The sequence below is a fragment of the Strongylocentrotus purpuratus genome, unplaced genomic scaffold, assembly GCF_000002235.5.
Source record: "Strongylocentrotus purpuratus isolate Spur 01 unplaced genomic scaffold, Spur_5.0 spur5_scaffold_21, whole genome shotgun sequence".
Lineage (NCBI taxonomy): Eukaryota > Metazoa > Echinodermata > Echinoidea > Camarodonta > Strongylocentrotidae > Strongylocentrotus > Strongylocentrotus purpuratus.
The window spans coordinates 35965506-35985293 of record NW_022145607.1 but is presented as its reverse complement, the minus strand read 5'-3'; the positions used below and the strand labels follow the sequence as shown (position 1 = coordinate 35985293).

The 19788-nt window shown below is 36.7% G+C and overlaps 1 protein-coding gene across 2 annotated transcripts in view; it reads left to right on the top strand.

Moving 5' to 3' along the window:
• The window catches only part of LOC592417 (ribosomal protein S6 kinase alpha-2), a 58999-nt gene extending 39445 nt beyond the window's left edge, over nt 1-19554 (top strand). For both annotated transcript variants that reach the window (XM_030994668.1, XM_030994669.1), the window contains 15 exons: nt 4783-4862; nt 6262-6368; nt 6923-7097; nt 7630-7700; nt 8907-9060; nt 9690-9792; nt 10732-10865; nt 11533-11589; nt 13087-13251; nt 13555-13713; nt 14821-14982; nt 16524-16600; nt 17435-17555; nt 18281-18418; nt 18800-19554. In XM_030994668.1, coding sequence (XP_030850528.1) covers nt 4783-4862; nt 6262-6368; nt 6923-7097; nt 7630-7700; nt 8907-9060; nt 9690-9792; nt 10732-10865; nt 11533-11589; nt 13087-13251; nt 13555-13713; nt 14821-14982; nt 16524-16600; nt 17435-17555; nt 18281-18418; nt 18800-18928 — 1832 coding nt within the window. In that variant the 3' untranslated portion in view covers nt 18929-19554. The remainder of the gene's footprint in view (nt 1-4782; nt 4863-6261; nt 6369-6922; nt 7098-7629; nt 7701-8906; nt 9061-9689; nt 9793-10731; nt 10866-11532; nt 11590-13086; nt 13252-13554; nt 13714-14820; nt 14983-16523; nt 16601-17434; nt 17556-18280; nt 18419-18799) is intronic.
• Nucleotides 19555-19788: the final 234 nt, after the last annotated feature.

Genomic DNA, 19788 nt, shown 5'->3' with positions numbered 1-19788 from the left:
TGTCTGTCTCTCTCTATCCCTTTGTCTCTTTCTCTCTCTCACTCTATGTGTGTGTGTGTGTGTGTGTGTGTCTCTCTCTCTCTCTCTATGTCTCTATGTCTCTCTCTCTGTCTCTCTCACACTCTCTGTCTCTTTCTCTATCCCTCTGTCTCTTTCTCTATCCGTCTGTCTCTTTCTCCGTCTCTTTCTCTCTCCCTATGTCTCTGTCTCTCTCTATCTGTCTCCCTCCCTCCCTCCCTCCATCGCTCTGTCATTTGAGTACATCAATGCAAGTGTACCAACTAATTGAGTTTGATTGCAGTAGACATCTTCTCGATTTATGTAGCCTGGATGAATACTCCCTTGGGCCATTCTTGTCGCATTGATCCAATGTCTCTATAACACCCTACAATGGATCAAGTAGCACCATGCTACATACAATTACAATTACATTTCTTTCTTCATATATGAGAGTGGTGTTGTAGTCGAGTGGTTTGAACACATGAGTGGAGATGAGAAGGTTGTGGGTTCGATCCCCAGCACAGCACTTAAATGTACTGTACATGTATGTCCTTGAGCACTGGTATTCTATCTTCATTGCTTCCCTCCACCCAGGTGTTAAATGGGTACCTGGTAGGATGTGAATGTTAATGTGGGTGGTATGTGTGCACTTGTAAAAAATGGCGCCTGGCCTGAATACTCTCCAGGGAGCGGAGTGTGGGCATTATTTTGTTTAGAATAGCAATTGAATCTAAACACTGGGGTAATATTCACAACAATGTCATATTATTGTTTGCTTCCTATCACAATGTGGACTTAGTTTACCTTCAAACATTTATTTTTCATAAGTTAGATAGTTACCTACTGTATTTGCCGGCGTAAAGGCCGCAGTATTTTTGGAAGACAAAATTTCAAAAAGTCGGGGTGCTGCCTTTGCGGCGAAAGAGTAAAAAAAAAAAAAAAATCAAAACCAGCACGAATTTGCACATATGGGACAACAAACGGTACAATAACTATACTACTATGGTACAGGACATTTCCACACATCTTACCAACAATTTTATCTTGCATTGTTGACATGAAGACGAAAATAAACTTCCAAAAACAACATCTGCTGATAGATCTTGATCTAAGTGCGTGCCAATGCATTGCAAAAGTAAAAGAAAGGCCTGTTTAACGAAGCTGCCGTGAAGCATCCAGCACGCGAAGTCGCCATTTTGAATCCATTTCAATATATAGACGAGAAAACTGCAAGGGATAGCATTAGGGACGGGATGGCCGAGCGGTCTAAGGCGGTGATTTGGGTCATATCAACATTTGTAGGGGAGGGTTCATATCCCGCCTCCGACAATTTTTTATTTAATTTTTATTTTAAATGTCGAAATCGGGGGTGCGGCCTATGCGGCGCTGCGGCCTTATCGCCAGCAAATACGGTATATTTCTGTCCTTCACTGATATTTTATTATTTGGATGTATGATGATCCAGTTTGACGGATGACTTCATATTAGGTTATTTTTTACATGTACCTACCAATACATATAAACAAACAATTGTAAGATTTAGTCTCGCTTCTCCCAGTCTACTGAAGAACTATTTTGTATGTATACTTGATAATGATGTAAATTCCATTCAATGCTGACATGTAAGCCTTGGTACAGTCTATTTTCCTACCAACCAATATGTATGAGAAATGATGCATCATTTACTGCTCATATCTATTAAGCATGTTCAGGAAATAATTAAATCAAGTGCTTTGAAAATCTTAAGAAAAATAGAGTTTCTATTTGTGTAAACAGATTAAAGGGATCGTTTAACAATGTTAAATCTGAGATACACGGCCCTACAGTACGTGTTATCAGTGTCTGTGATATGGTGTAATATTGAACCCCTAAAAATATTGCGCTTCAAAATGATCAAGAAGTGCTTCAAAAAAGCAAAAATCTTTGAGTGACCGGTTTTACTATACTGTTTTCCCCAATAGACTGTAGTGTTATGAAAACCGTTTGGCAAACGGTTTTCAAAATTTGTAATTCCAATCATAAATATCTTGATAATCAGACAGGCGATTGGCTTGTAAAAGTCATTGGGTTTCTGACTGACCTAAAGGTTTATAATTATCATTGCAGCATGAGCTAATTCCAGAATTTTGTTTCAGAATCTGAGACAAAGTTACCGGATCCCTTTAAGTGGTAGAGGTTGTCTTTAGATGCATATGTAATCATACTATTGGCAAGGTTGGACCTGTAGTGCTGAAGTGCTCATTTGATAAATACAGTATTTGTATTTCAGAGAATATTTAGTACAATTCAATATTATCTGTCATGTAATTTTAATCTTAGGAAGGTCATTGTGGCTTTTTTAATCCATTTCCTTTTTAAATCTCTGGTAATGTCATGTTTTTTTTAGTTTCCTGGATCATATTGTGTGGTGATGCATATTGTGTAGATTCGTAGGAAATCCTGCATCCCAAATTTTATTTTTAGAAAATGAGTGGGTGTGTTTTTAAGAATTACTTGTTAAAGAAAGATATTTTCAGGAAATTTCAACAACATTGATACTAAGAATCAATATTACAAGCAGAGGGGAGGAACATGTATGCAGTGTCACTTGTATACTTGTGATATTATTTAACTTATTTGTGATATCATTTTAGTCTAATGAGATGTTAAGTGTATAGAGGTGGGTACTTCCTGACTGAATCATTGAAGGGAAATCCAACCTTGATAGCAAACTTGTCTAGAATAAAGCAGAAAAATCAGAGAAGCATACTGATGAAAGTTTGAATGAAATCGGACAAAAAATTAGAAAGTTACAAATTGTTGAAAGTTGCAATTAATATAGGTATGGGCTCTTCAACTTGGCTGAATTGATAATGGCTATGTGATCTAGTGGCGGACAACTTTCCCATTTGCTCCAACACACAAAATGACTAAAATTTCAACTTATCATAAATGTATGACTCGGGATGATCTGTTCTTTTTAGAGGACCTGTAATAATGTACTCTACATGATATATTTTGAGTAGTGCCCCGAGGGTGAAGGCACTTGGAAGATAAAAAAATATACAAGTGATATTTTTGTACGCGACAAACAGGAGAGTAATCCGTCAATACGTCACAATCCACAAAATTGCCAATTTGAGATTCGCACAGCTGTAGTGATCTCATGTCAAACACTCATAACTTTCTTAATATTTGTCCGATTTATTTCAAACTTTCGCCGTTCTGTTTCTCTGATCTTTATGCTTTCATTTAAATGAACTTATTAGGAGGGTTGATTTGTCCTTTAATGATTGGGTTGGAAATGTTCCATCAATGGCGTTGCGTATTGAAATTTCAACCACTGCAGTAAACTGTTATGGGTCAGCCATATTGTTTAAATGTACTGTCAGCTAAGAATCAGAGGAGTCTTAACTGATCATGTATCACAGAGTTAAAGGTAAAGATCAGTTTTGGAAACGCCCCCCTATCAAAAAATGAAATGGAAGCTCTTATTAAAGCGTATCTGCCATAGTTTACAGGAGGGATTAGACTGCCCTGCAAGGTCACTGGACAGGTGGTTATCTCATCAACTCAGCTCTCAGTTAAATTAAGAAAAAGAGGATCATGGGGGACCAATGGTCACCGATTAGGCATGGTTTGTTATATAGAGGGCGCAAGTAGCTACAAGTAGTGCAGTGGGCCTTTAACAATCATGAGAAAGAATATGTTTTGACTAATACGTAATGATACAAATTTTACAGCCTACTAATTGATATACAGTGTGTATTTGGTAAATTATTATATCTATTTGGACCTGACAGATGTCGCGGACATGTCGCGTAGTCCCATATACATCTTTCTGTGTACAGTGCTTGTAACTTTACCAAGACTGGGCCAAATTTCTTATCATTTTGATGATTCCAGAACCTTGCAGTGCACACCAATACTAAATACATGCTAGATGATTACGTAACCTTTTCTGATCGATTCCACAAGGTTTCTTTCACAATGCAATGGCATGACCAGAACTGATCTTTACCTTTAAAGAGAAGGTTTAGTTCTGGGGAGAGGTGACAATACTTGGCGTTGTCACTGTTATTATGCAACATAATGCAAGTGTGGAACTACAGGTACCGTGAAACCCGTTTATAAATAAAAACTGCTCAAGGGAGACAAGGAAATAGATCTTTATAGGCAGGTGGCCTTTATGTACAGGTTCTTTTAGTCCATGCTGTAATGAGAGGCAATTTTCCAGGCAAATGGAAAATGTGGACTTTGTAGAGACAGGTGGTCTTTCTTAAAAATAGAAACATGTGGTCTTTCTTAAAGGTATAGACCAGTTCTGGTCATGCGATTGCATTGTGAAAGAAACGTTGTGGAATCGATCAGAAAAGGTTGATCATCTAGCATACATGTATAAGTATTGGTGTGTACTGCAAGGTTCTGGAATCATCAAAATGATTAGAAATTTGGCCCAGTCTTGGTAAATTTACAAGCACTGTACACAGAAAATTTTATATAGGGCTACACAATATCTATCCAGTCCAGAGAGATATAATAATTTACCAAATATATCAATTAGTAGACGATTTTCTGGCAAAATTTGTATCATCACTTATTAGTCGAAACATATTCTTTCACATGATTGATAATAAGAGCTTCCATTTCATTTTTTGAGAGGGGGGCGTTTCCACAACTGTTCTATACCTTTAAAAGCCGGTTGCTAAAATTTAAAGCAAGTTTGACTATGATAGGACCGAGTCCGTGCCACATAATGAAATGCTGATCTTATCATGATTTTTTTTCTTCTTTCTGTTACAGCATTCCAGACAGAGGGCAAACTTTATCTCATCCTTGATTTCTTGAAAGGAGGAGACTTGTTCACAAGGCTATCCAAAGAAGTAAGTCAGTCAGCATTCCTTCTCAAATTGATCTTGTGCCTTATAATCTAGACCTGTCTCCACTATCTCGAGATTGTCAAATATCCCGCTATTTGAACTACCCCGATCGCAAACTATCCAGCTAATTTGCCTCTTCATCAGCCCAAAGTTGCAATTAGCGGGATATTTGGTCGGGATTGTCATCCCAAGATATCTTGGGATAGTTCGCAAAATATCCAGCTATTTGTCCGGTGCGTCCTCTCCAGACCGAAGACTCACCCTATGCGCGAACGCTGAGCAAAATATCTCGAGCTAATTTCTCAAGGTCGAGTTCAAGTTTCGAGGTCGAATTTGAGCTGATGAAGACGCGATTTGTAACTTCAGGATTATTTCCTAAATCAGAAAAAGCGGGCTATTTGGCAATCTTGAGATGATGAAGACGCGCCTAATCTGTGGCATACTGATTTTATTGGCTTGTCATTGAGTAAAACGATCATCCTCTAATAATAGACTAGTTCACGGTTTATAGCACATGTCCCAAATGACCCTGAATATCCACAGATCTTCAAAACATGAAGGGGTCCCACTTGTACATTTTATAAAAAATCAGTCCTACAGCAATGGAGGTGCCAAATAAATAGCCTTTGTTTCCCTTTTTCAAAGAATACTTCCACCTGTGTATCATGGAGTGCACTGTTTGTGCATAAATAAATAATAATTACATAACTTGAATGAGCACCTATCCAGTATTTTGTCTCTGCGTATTTCACAATTTGGTCTGCAATGACCTTTATCTGCTCATGCTCAGACTGCAACTATGAACTGGCTTATTATGAAGTACTGTTCAAATATTTTGACCTGACTTAATAACGTATTTAAGATTCGGACGTTGGATATCAAAGAATCTTTCAAATTGAATTTCATGTACCAGTAGTGCTGGTTTTATGTTTTATGCAAGCACACATACCAGTATTTAAATGCAATGCCAATTGACTGAACTTGTGTAATAATGTCTTACCATTTTGGATGATGTGAAGAGACATGTCTATTGTTATTTTTAGACAAACTATTACATACATATACATGTATTTTTTTTTTAATCATCTTTTTAAACTACAATATACTATATTTTGTTTTGGTGGCAGCACCAACAAAACCTTTGCCTTTCCTAGCTGTCTCCATATTCATATGACATTTTTGTTCTTGCTGTATTCTATTAATGTGTTTGTTTTACTTGTACACTATGCTTTGTATTTTATGTTTTTATGATGTTTTTATAATGAATGAAATAAAGATCTATTTCAATATATTTCAAACTTCTATTAAAAGAACGAAAACACACACCCCCCCCCTAAAAAATTAAAAAAATTAAAAAAATTAAAGAAGCAGAGAGAATTAATGTTATGTTGTGATTATGCAGGTGATGTTTACAGAGGAGGATGTGAAGTTCTATCTGGCCGAGTTAGCCTTAGCCCTGGATCACCTCCACTCACTAGGTATCATCTACAGAGATCTCAAGCCAGAAAAGTAAGTAGTTACCATGGCGATAGATGAATACAGCAGCAGGAATGAAAAGTTTGCAAGCTTCGTATCAGGGCAGGTCCAAGCTATTTGGATTGTGACGTACGGGACATTTAGAGACTTTAAACAAGAAATAACAACATATAAAATTATTTATATGGCTATCTTTTGGTATGAGTCTGTGGCTATTATGGGCTAGTTCATTTGTGGAAAGTTTTAGTTCTGACCAATTTTTTAATTAATTTGTAATGTAATTAATGTGCTGCGTGACGTACGGGACGCTGTGGTCCCGTACGTCACGCAGCACATTAATTTCATTCAACAAAAAAAAATTACCCCGGTCATTGGATTCAATACTTGCTCGCACACACTGTGTGCTTAATCTCTGCTCCTGGGGAGCATTCCAGCCAGGCGTTACTTGACTTTAGAAAACTTTTTGACCAACAATGACGGTCGCATCCTACCGGGTACCCATGATGATGATAATGACGACGAGCATGATGATAAGGAGAGTTTATTGGTCACTATGTTAACATTTCTGTATTCTTGCTCCTAAACAGCATACTCCTTGATGATCACGGTCATATCAAGCTAACAGACTTTGGTCTAAGCAAGGAGTCGGTAGATGGCAAGACATACTCATTCTGCGGTACCGTAGAGTACATGGCACCTGAAGTGGTCAACAGGAGAGGCCATACTACAGCAGCTGATTGGTGGTCATTTGGTGTTCTTATGGTCAGTAGTAGCTCTTTATTATTATACACTAGTCAGTTGTAACTATCAAAGTTCCTTTCAGATTGTGTTAGCAGGTCCAGAAATTTAAGTGTTCATACCCAGCTGATACTGAGTTATCTTATACTGTGACCTGCTTGTTTCCATTTCTCTACATCCAATTGAATGCTCTCTCTCTCTCTTTCTCTATCTTTATCTCTCTTTCTCTCTCTCTCTCTCTCTCTCCCACCTTCCTTCTCTATCCCTCCTCCCTTCTCTCCTTTTTCCTTTCTCTCTCTCTCTCTCTCTCTCTCTTAATTTCTTTCCTTGCTTCTGGAGTGTGGCTTTTGAGAAATGAATGCATGTGTGAACAAATTCATGGGTTTCTCATGAAGAATCCCTTCTTTTAAGATGGACCTTTGAGTAAATGTACCAACATTACAGATCTACTAAACAAGAGAAGGTATAAAAAGCATATGAAAATAGATGAACTCATCGATAACCATCAAATATGATTGTGTTTATATCAAATTACTTTTCTCTCTCTACCGTACAGTATGAGATGCTGACTGGAGCATTACCATTTCAAGGACAACACAGGAAAGAGACCATGGCACTCATTCTCAAGTAAGTTTATACACCCATTAAGGCTACTTCATATGTAATGCTATAAACCCCCACCATTTTTAAAATGTGTGAATGAATGGCAACTGCGACAACAAAGGACTTACGCATCTTCATTTAGCTTTGTGTAATAAGATTAAGAAATGTGAAGCATATTACACTTCATATCATTTAAAAAAAAGATCTCTCTAGGCCTGTCCTCATCAGCTTCGATTTTGCCAAATAACCCACTATTTGAACTATCCTGGTCACAAATTAATTTGTGTATTCATCAGTCCCTAGTTGCAATCAGCGAAATATTTGATCGAGAAAATATCCCAAGAAATCTTGGACTGGTTTCCAAAACAATAATCATGCTATTTGCGCCCGTCTGAGCTAGTTTGTGATGAGCGTAACGGTCTGGTGAAAATGCAATTTTGAGCGGTTCTGAAAATAGGGGGTTATTTGACAAACTCAAACTGATGAAAACAGGCCTTCTGTGTACCGCTGCGTACCCGAACAAGGCTTTACAGTGACCTTTCATTTACCATCACACATTGCTGTAGTACCCCCTTTGTAGCTGCACCTCAGCACTTAAAGCTTATCTGCACTAGTTTGGCCAGAAGGGATTAGACCACACAGCGAGGTCACTGACAGGTGGCTATCTCATCAACTCAGCTCTCAAATAACATAAGACATAGAGGATCATGGGGGACCAACAGGCACCAATTGGGGAAGTTTTCTATATAGAGGGAGTAAGTAGCTACAAGTAGGACAGTGGGGCTTTAAAGACCACTAGAGATCCTCTATGTGGTATACCCGCTGGAAATGCGAAGGTCGAGGGTTTGAATCCCGACACGGCACTAATATCCTTTAGCAAGATATAAACCTGCACTTGCTACTCTCCACCCAGGTTAAATGGGTACCCGGTAGGATGGGACGGTCATTGTTGGTCAAACAGTTTTTGAGCGTCATGTAACGCCTGGCTGGAATGCTCCCCAGGGAGTTGAGCTTGTGCACACAGTGTGTGCGGGCAAGCACTGAATCCAATGACCGGGGTAATAGTATATTTGTAAAGCGCTTAGAGACATTTGTATTAAGTGCTATATAAAAGCTAAATATTATTATTATTATCCAATCTAATCCAATCTGGGAATTTGTAGAGCTCTAGAGATTGTTTACAAAATTAGTAACCATGGAAACATTGTTTATTGTTTGTTTGATTTTCAGAGCCAAACTAGGTATGCCTCAGTTCTTGAGTGCTGAAGCCCAAAGTCTTCTTAGGATGCTCTTCAAGAGGAATCCTCAGAACAGGCTTGGAGCTGGTCCTAACGGTATTAATGATATCAAGAGTCATGCCTTCTTCGCAAGCATCCTTTGGGAAGTAAGTTACCACAATCATATGACATAGTCAAATATTTCATTCATCCAGCTTATATTTTAGAGCCAAGAAGTAAGTGTTTATTGAGTTAAGTGATAGTATATAGGAGAGTGGAAACCCTGGACGGTTGTGACTGATTCCTGGCTTGATCTGCATCAACATTTGTGTGCAACATAGTTCATATTTTTTGGAACGGACGTAAAAGAATGCAATATTTGCTGATCTTTTAAAAATATTTTCATAATTTCACACGCAATTCTATTTATAATTTTGTCTCTGGGTAATTTTAAATTCCTCTTTTCATTGGTGGTATCAGATTTTTGAAATCTTATAGATTTTCTGGAGAAAGTGAAATTAGGTCATTCATGAAATATGGTCACCCCACCATACTATGGCTTCATATTACTCCCTTTCTTATGAAATACACGTTGGGATCGGCTCTCACTGAGCCCTCTGCCTTTCATCATTTGTATGGTGCACTAAAGCTCTTCTCATAATGTAGCAATGATCATAATCATTTTTGTTTAGATATAACAAGAATACAAGCCAGACACAAAATAATGAGTTGATTAATTGTTGAGCCCAATGTATGATCACTGTAACCTTTGACCTTTGACCTATTGTTGTCATAGAAACTGAAGAAGGCAGAGCTGACCCCACCTTTCAGACCAGTCATACCTACCAGTGATATAGTACATTACTTTGATACAGAGTTCACATCACGTACTCCCAGAGGTAAGCTTTCATATTTCATCTTTAACGGCTGGTCGGACTCACCGATATCTATAACGATCAATCGTAAATGCCTTCTACACATAAACAAAAGAGCAGTAATGTGGGTATGATTTATTACTATATACATATTTACATCTTTGTAGTCATCTGTAAGGGCTGACTGGCACTTTGTTTTACTTCATTGTTACAGTTAGTATTACATAGTAAATTAACCAAGTTGTATCTAATGGAACCTGCCATTTGAGGATTGGTACCTTTCTAATTGGTGCTACCACAAAACCTGGATGTGTATTCCTAATCTCCTTTGTTTCTAAGACCATTTCCTTATCTATTTGGCCTCAACATATTCTCAATGAGTACTAAGTTTGATTTTACAGAATATGATCAGGGCATGATTAGTCATGTTTTCATGCCCCCGCTACAAAGTAGCCGGAGGCATTATTTTTATTAGGGGGGGGGGGGGGGGGGGTGAAGGGAGGAGAAGTGTGGTCTTCACAGCTCAGTCAGGGCCCTGTTTCATAATTTTTTTTTATTAATGACAACTGCTTCAGATTTACGACAAATTTGCTTTAAGCCAATCAAATTCAATGACAACGTGTTATTGATAACAAATTTTTATCAAACAGGGCCCATGCAGATCAATGTTATTATATTATATCTATTTTACTGTGATTATTAAGACACTTTAAAATGATTTATGAAATTAATGTTCATATTATATTTATTCTTGGGAACCTACAAAAACAAGCTGTGCTTTCCTGTAGGTTCCTGTTTCATTACATAACTTTGAAGTTTGAACTTACTTTGTCAACTTTGTTTTTATTGTGCAAAGAATTGATGTATGAAATGGAATAAAATCAATCAATCAATCAATCAATATAATTCATTGGGTGATTTTGATAACAATGAGCTCCCATTAATTTGTGTTTTCATGATTAGATTCACCTGCTATACCGCCCAGTGCTGGTGCTCATCAATTGTTCCGAGGATTTAGTTACATTGATCCTACTTTATTAGAAGAGGCAACGAAAGAAGCTGAATCTAATAACTCGCATCAATCACCAAAAGAACAGGTACGTATCTCAGTTTGTTGTTTCCATAGTAACCAAGAGGTTTCTGACAGAAATTCTGAATCTTTTATCATCCAATGCATGTAGTTATTGGTACCAAATCCTACCAACTTCCTGAAAAGAAAACAATAAGAAGAAAAAACTCTCTATGCTTAATAGTAGTAGAAGTAGTAATGTTAGAAGTAGTGGTAGTGGTGGTAGTAGTAGTAGTGGTAGTGGTGGTAGTAGTGGTAGTAGTTCTTCTAGGTATTAAGTAGTGGTAGTGGTAGTAATGTTAGTAGTAGTAGTAGACTTTATTTGATAACTATCTGTATGACACCTGATCCTTGCTTCCTGCTCACTTTCGTGCACTAATCAAATTACCAACTTTACCCATTTAATGATTATGAAAAATACTTCATTTTGTGTTTTTATACATGGTTACCTAGCCATGCACAACTGCTTTGATGGATTTATCTTTTTTTTAAATATTTGTATAGATTACAGGTACTTATAGAGAATTCAGCCTGCAGCTTATAGCAAGAAAATCTCTTTTATCCTCCAAGAATGATGTTCTCTTACGTAACCAGTTATAGTCTGAGAGATAGTGTGAACGTATGTATAAGAACCAGAATATTATTATCACCAGCCATACTCATTTAATATCTATTTTTGTATTACTCTATTTTAGATTGCAATCAAGCACGCTCGAGTCTCCTCGATCCTCGATGAGTACGACTTACAAGAGGTTAGTGGTTCTTATTCATTGCTTCATTTAACTCATGTCTATCTAAAAAAAAAGGTGATATTCTGTCTCAAATGATTACTGAAAGACAAATATTCATGTAAATTTTTGTTTACTATTACAGAATTAAAGAATAAGCAAACTAATACAGACATTCTGAAGCTTTTTCGTCATGCCCTTAATCAGAGTAAATCCCTATTCTGTGCTGACAGAAAGAGTTCGCGAGGACGTGTCTTATTCTAGTTAGCATTGATAAAGCCTGTTGTCTTTAAACGGCTAGCATAACGTTTACTTTCCAGCAGCCAATCACAACACGTTATTTATTTCGCCATTTTCCTTGTGCTTTTGTTTATGTCCTACGATTTCGGCTCTCTGTTTTTGTGAAATATTTATCTTTTTCAAGGCCATGATAATTAGGTTTTTGCCCGAATCAGTCATATGAAAGTGCTATTAAAGCTTGCAAAAGTAATCAGAATATCGTTGCAAATGCAGAGAAGCTCAGCACCTTTTGAAATACATTTCATTGGCAAATGGGTTTTGTGTTTTGTTCATATAGTGTTAAGATGGTACGGGTCTATTAACTCTGTTGATTTCTCAATAAGATAAGTTGAAAACCTTGGATATAGATGAATATCTCGAAGAGTGCACTGTTTGGCAAGGGAAATTTAACTTGGCTAATAGTGTGTAAGGTCAAGATGAGATCTGGAGTGGTATTCGTAAAATGATGTTATCTTTTATGTTACTAGATTAATGTTCATCATCATAACAAATCCAAATTAGGACAAGTCATTGCTTATTTTATATCTGCGCAAAACACACCGATGGAAAGTGTTAGTTCTGTGCAATTTCAGTTTTATTATGACAACATCTTTTTCCCGAAGATATAAGATAACATTGTTTTTAGAAGACTGCCCCAGGTACCAACAAATATGCTGGAACAATATTGGATGAATGCATTCTTGCGTCATATTTATGAATATATAAAAAATGTTTTTTCTGATCATTGGGATTGCTAATAAATTCATAAGTTTGAGTTTCACCATGTGGGTTGTCCTGAGAAGGGGATAGAAATGAAAGCGCGAGAGAGAGATATTCTTTCAGTTTCATCTCATGGAGGACTAATTTGTATTGTATGGATAGAGGCTGAGGTATTAAAGCCTGTCTGCACTAGTTTGGCCTAAAGAGAGATAGAGCTTGAGATTCAATGTTCTGAACAGGATGACTGTTCGTCCTCGGGTGCATCCGCAAACTAATGACTTAATACACACCACCATTTGGGGGGTGACATACTTTCAAGTAATAGCAATTTTAATCGCTTTTGTCACCCCTGACCAGCAGATTGTAGCCCTCTCTCTCTCCTCTCCACTTTCCTAAAGCTGTTTGCATGTATTATGAAATTTCTATGTATTAACTGATTGTTATACTCATTGTATGTTTGGTCAAATAAATACTAATAATGATATATTAAACCTGAGATTGGTAATTATGTTCTGATTGCAGGATATAGGTCTTGGATCGTACTCTGTATGTAAGAGGTGTACACACAAAGCAACAGGCCAGGACTATGCAGTCAAGATCATCAAGAAGAACACCAAGGATGTACGAGAGGAGATTGAGATCTTACTTAGATACGGTCACCATAGCAACGTCATTACATTGAGAGATGTAAGTCATATATAGTGAAATGTAATATGTAATACACTGTATAACTGTAAAACATCATTTTGTAGGGTTTTATTTGATTGGCATTAATAATTAATATAGTCAGTTAGAGTTCGTAGTGGTGTGTTCTTGTTGGAATTTTTACTTTTTTGAGGCACTTCATGATCATTTTGAACCACAATTTTTTAAGGGCTTCAATATTACACCATATCACAGACACTGATAACACGGAGGGCCATGCATCTCAACTGAAAACATTGTTAAACGATGCCTTTATTTGAAATTGTTTGCTTTGTTTTACACCAGGTATTTGATGATGGTCAGAATGTGTACATGGTTATGGAGTTAATGCGAGGTGGGGAGCTCCTAGATAGACTGCTCAAACAGAAGTTTCTTTCTGAACGTGAAGCCTGTGAGATCATGTTAACGGTTACCAGGACCATGGACTTCCTTCATCAACAAAAGGTATATTCATATCAACATATTTAAAATGTAGTGAAATATGTTAGAGTATGTTTACTTTTACTTGGTAATTGATACAAACACAAATGAAAATATCAGATTTGACACTGTCAAGCTACTGAAGGTTTTCTGGATGTGATGCTAGTGTTGTAACTGGTATGTAACTAGAGTTCTTAAGAGGTTGATGTAGTCACATCCTGATAAAGGACCTGTTTTAATTTAATATCAGAAAAAGGTAAGACGTGATAAGACTTAAAGGGATCCGGTAACTTTGTCTCAGATTCTGAAAACATATTCTGGATTTAGCTCATAATGCAATGATAATTATAAACCTTTAGGTCAGTCAGGAACCCCGTGACTTTTACAAGCCGATCGCCTGTCTGATTATCAAGATATTTATGATTGGAATTACAAATTTTGAAAACCGTTCACCTGACGGTTTTCATAACACTACAGTCTATTGGGGAAAACGAGTATGGTAAAACCGGTCACTCAAAGATTTTTTACTTTTTTGAGGCACTTCTTGATCATTTTGAAGCGCAATTTTTGTAGGGCTTCAATATTACATCATATCACAGACACTGATAACACGTAGGGCCGTGTATCTCAGATTTAACATTGTTAAACGATCCCTTTAACATAATAAAAGGCTAAATCCTTTGTGTTGACTCTTTTTTGTTGCATTTGGATCTTGAGTTCCTGCTAATGCCTAAACTTTTATGACATCAAATTAAATGTAATCCTGCTTTATTTGATTGTGTGAGTATAGGTTGTACATTGTGATTTGAATCCTAGTAGAGGTGTCGTGGTCTAGCGGATATGTCACTAGACTGTGGATCATATGGTTCACAGTTTGAGTCCTGCCGCGACACTTATGTCCTTTGGCAAGGCATTAATCTACATTTGCCACTCTCCACCCAGGTAAAGTAAATGGGTACCCGATAAAAAGAAATTCCTTGATTGCTTTAGCACCTTATCATGGCAGCTCAGCTACAGCCAGGGTAATAATATACCTTGTATTAAGCGCATTAGATTATATTCATATATGAATTTCCCTATTATTATTTTTATTATTATATTCTGTTTACTGTATTTGATTGTTTGCCATAGGTTGTACATCGTGATTTGAAGCCTAGTAATATCTTGTATGCCGATGAGACCTATTCACCTGGTACACTGAGGATAGCTGACTTTGGCTTTGCTAAACAGATGAGAGCTGATAATGGTATGCTGATGACACCCTGTTATACAGCCAACTTTGTAGCTCCAGAGGTTAGTACACTTTGTCCAATAGACTGTTTTCGTAATTTAATGTAATAAAATTGAATGCACAAGTCTTTGTTAGGTGCCTTGTTACAAATTATCTCATTCATCATTTCTGTACTTGAGGTAAATTGTGCTTAATCTCTCCCTTACTCAGGGAAAAACAAGTGGGGGCTCAGTAATTTGATCCTCTCCATAATAAAGATAGCTCGCCCAAAGCTTTGTGATACTGATTACAGTCAACAGGTTGCAATAAAATCACTGAATAGTCATGTCTATGTTGACTTAAAGGTGGTGTGTCCCTTTTGTAGGCTGAAAATATAAACTTGTGTGAATCCTATGGTAAACAAGAGATAATACCAACTAAAAACTCCCCTGAAAAGATTAGAACTGGTAATTGCCTTTATGTGAAAAATATATGAACCGCTAGGAATGTCTATGTTGACTTAAGGCTTGTTCAGTATCTTAAAGGTACTATGTCCCTTTTGCAGCCAAGCTCAAATTCTGTAGAACTTTGCAGGAATTATGAATATGTCATGTATGTCCTATCTGTGAAATTTAAACATTAGCAGTGTCCTCATATTCAAATTATGCAAGGAAACCCGTTTACTTGCTAGACTTCACTGTCAGACACTATTGAGTGACTGAATGGCTTTTTTTCTTCTTTGGTAATAACATACATGAAAAGAGTAGTAAAGGGTACATAAGCATTCGTCTCCATCAATAACCCACTTCTTGTGATGGCCAAGATTAAACTGATTGAATCTTTGCGCAGCATAAAACGTATGACCATTCGGTACAATTGTCTGAAAATCAAGACTATTACTTTTGGGCTCTATAGCCCTAAAGTCGATTTGACAACTAATAGTCGTTATTTTCCCACTTGAAGACATTTTCAAGCCCCACCTTTTTTAGGGAAGTTCTAAATTAGTATTATCTTTCAAATGCAGTTGGAATTTAACTTTTTCATTTTTTTGGCCTGCAAATGGGACATAGTACCTTTAAGTAGTAATAACCCCACCTTTATTCTTAAAACATGTAAATAAATGGCATCTGCACCCTACAAAAGTCCTACAAGTATTCCCCTATTAAAGCTCTGTGTTATAAGTTACAGAAGCATATCACACTTACTTCATGAAAGAAAAAAATGCAGCAGTTTACCACATATCAGAACAAGGCTTCACAGTAACTCTCTAAACGGTATATTCTAAGAAATTCCTTGTGATCCCTCTATCCACTAATAACTGTCTTTACATACAATAAGATATAAGAAATTAAAAAACAGTATTTCTGGAATATCCTGCTTTTCATGAGGATACCAATTAATTTGTATACATTTCTCTATTTCTCTATTTTGTTTTGTTGCTGTTATCCATTTTTATTGATGATTTTTATTGAATAGCATTATTACCAAACAGGGTCTCAATGGAAGACCACCATAATTGGTGAAATGTGCCACCCAGTATAAACATCCAAAATAAATGACTTAATAAATGAATTAATAAATAAGTTTAATTAATGAATTAATTGTATGTTTGCTTTTATTGTAGGTGCTGAAGAAACAGGGTTATGATGCAGCCTGTGACATCTGGAGTTTAGGAGTGATTCTCTACACCATGTTAGCAGGGTAGGTCCTATTACATTATCAGATACAGTCAAACCTGTCTATAAAGAACACCCAAGAGAGACAAGAAAAGTGATCTTTATAAGCAGGTGGTCTTTATGTACAGGTTCCTTTAGTACATTGTTCAATGAGAAACCATTTTCATGGGAAACAAAAATGTGGTCTTTGTAGACAGGTGGTTCTTAAAGCAGCTTTGACTGTACTTTTCAAGCTTTTGAATCTTCTTCAACCACACTTCCTTTATACATCTCACTCTTTCATATGTACATGTATACAAGGACAAGGATTCCTATTTTCTGCCTTAATTTTATGAACTGTATATTCTCTTGATTTCTGAAAACCTCTTTATGTAAGCATGTGAAATATTCAGTATAACTCTATTATTGATGTTTGCTGTAGACAAGATGGCAGGTATGCAATGCAGTTGTCTATTCCTATGGCCATTTAAGAATGAATTGTATTCTATAGGTCCCTCTACATACCGGTATATATCCATCCAGTGTTTCTGGGACATCAAGATAACTAGCTTTAATGTACAGTTAACTACTAAATTATTCATACCCTAGCCAAGCATTGTCATTTTAGATCTATGTGAAAAATCAATGTGGCCCGTTTTATTTTTGTTGAAAATGACATATCAAAGCTTCGATCTAAAAATGTTCAACGAAGACCCTAACTCAACCAGTCCACCTATTGATCTTGAGTTACAAAAAAAAAAAAAAAAAAAAAAAAAAAAAAAAAAAAAAAAAAAAATCAAAATTATAAGGGGTATGAATAAACTGTAAGTCTCCAAAGTGACATTAATAAGTAATCTTTTCTTCCTATCTGTCTTTGTAGGTTCACACCGTTTGTTCACAAGCCTGATGACTCAAGTAAGGTGATCTTAGCCAGGATACAGGAAGGTAAATACCTCACTATGAACGGAGGAAACTGGGACAACATCTCAGACAGAGCTAAGGTAAGCACAAACCAAGTCCTCAGGGTAATACAAGAAACTTCATGAATCATGAAAATTTGGTGTTTTGTTTTTTATTTCGCAACATGCAACTTTCTCAAATCTGCAATCTCTCTTGAATTTCATGAACATTTCATGTACGCAAAGATGTGAGGTTTTACTGTATAATGAGAACTGAAGCAACACGTATACATGTATGTGAATTTATGTATTGATGTGTGGTGTTGTCCTAGGATCAGGGCCCCATCTTATAATGAGATGATATTGATTGCGACTTATTTGCGATTGATATCAATCACAACTATGTACATAAAATATAGGGGATAGCAAACTTGCGATTGATTAGAGGACTTGCGATGGATTTGGATCAGGATCAATCGCAACTCTTTATAATGCATGGTTTAGATATAAGCCTCTTTCATGAAGTTATCTCATGTATCTTATTCCATTGCTTAGATGACTTGTATTGAGTTTAATCTTATTCCTGTACCAACACTAATGTCCTTTGGCAAGACGTTATTCTACATTTGCCATACTCCACCTAGGTGAGGTAAATGGGTACCTGGTAGGATTATTCCTTGAAATAGACTTGCACAGATAACACCTGTCGGAGCTAAAGCTAGGGTAATATTTTCCAAAGCTCTTTGGAAACGCATAGGAACGTTAAATTCATAATGTTTTATGCGCTATACGGGAAAGGATTATTATTATGTTTCGTCTTGTTGTAGGATCTGATCTCCAGGATGCTACATGTAGATCCATTCCAGAGACCTAGTACCAAGCAAGTCTTACAACATACCTGGTTCCAGAGGATTGATCTACTCTCAGAAACCAAACTCAAGGCACCAGAAACAACTTTAGTTAAGGTAATTATTCTGCTGTCCTCAATTAATACTTTTCTTGATTTGAGTTGTAATTTAAAAGTTAAAGTCAACACTTAGGTACGTGAAGTTTTCTTCCCTGTACTTGGCACTTTGCCACTCATCCGAACTCTCTCATTCTTTCTATTTTTCTTGTGTGCTTTGAAATAGAATTGTCTAGATAGAGGGCGCTATATAAATGCCTATTATTATTCATTATTATTATCAACCATTGAAATTAAAGAGAAGGAAACTTAAGAAACTCAGCTAAACTACTGACAATCTTAACATACATCCTACAATTAGCTTAATGTTTGCTCATCAAATCACAAACCTATCAAAGACTATTAAAAAAATGATGATAATAATCTTGATGTTTTTTTGCAGTCTGCTGTGAAAGCAACCTTCAAGGCTCTCAACCAGGCTCAAGCTGAACAGGGCCCTCTAGAACCAGTAACAGCTTCCAACCTTGCACAGAGGAGAAAACTCAAGAAACTCAGCTCCACTACAATCTAAAGCCTATGTCCTGTAAGTAATCTTGAGGCGTACCCGTCGAATCACAAACCTGTCAAAGCCGCTGGACTCCGAAACTTCAAGCTTCTTGAAGATTATCAGAACATGGTCTGAGCCAGCTACGTGTAGTAGCTTGAGCTTCAGAGATCACACAGACTCAACTTTCTATGCCGCAGCAGCTTAGCTTTCTATTCCTTTGTAGTTTGTTTGTTGTCGTACGCTCAAGGATGCACACGCAAGAAACGCAAACAGATTTTGTCCATCTGTACCGCCAATTTCATCACGATACGGATCTTCAGTTCTGTCCTATAAAATAGAAAAGATGATTTTTTTCCTTAATTGCCCCCCCCCCCCCCTGATCATCAGTATGATACCTTGCAACCCTGGTACCTGTCACCTCATAAGATATATTTTCAATTTTTTTTCTTTCTTCAATTCTACGGTTTATTTAAAAAAACATGCTGCAGCCTAAACGCTGAAATGTATTTGTTGAGGATACATATAAATAGAACAATTACCCACACAAGGTACCTTTGGAACAGTCTAACACGCCCAAGGCGATAGCCAAGGGTGTTTGAACTGTTTTGAAGGTACTGAGTGTGGGTAATTTTACTAATGCCTGAACAAAATGGTGTGTATTATTTGTTTTGTAAGATGGATGTTTTATTTGTTTTACGTAGAATGATGTTTTATAACATGATTTTACTAATGACCGGTCATTAGTAAAATTATGTGTTTGGCAAAATAAATGCCTGGTCACATGTAGGCTCTCAACCAATCATTTGATTAGGATCCGCTTCATCATCTTATAAACATTAATATTGAATTTCTTGTCGGTTCCCAACCCTTTTCATGTTGTCTCA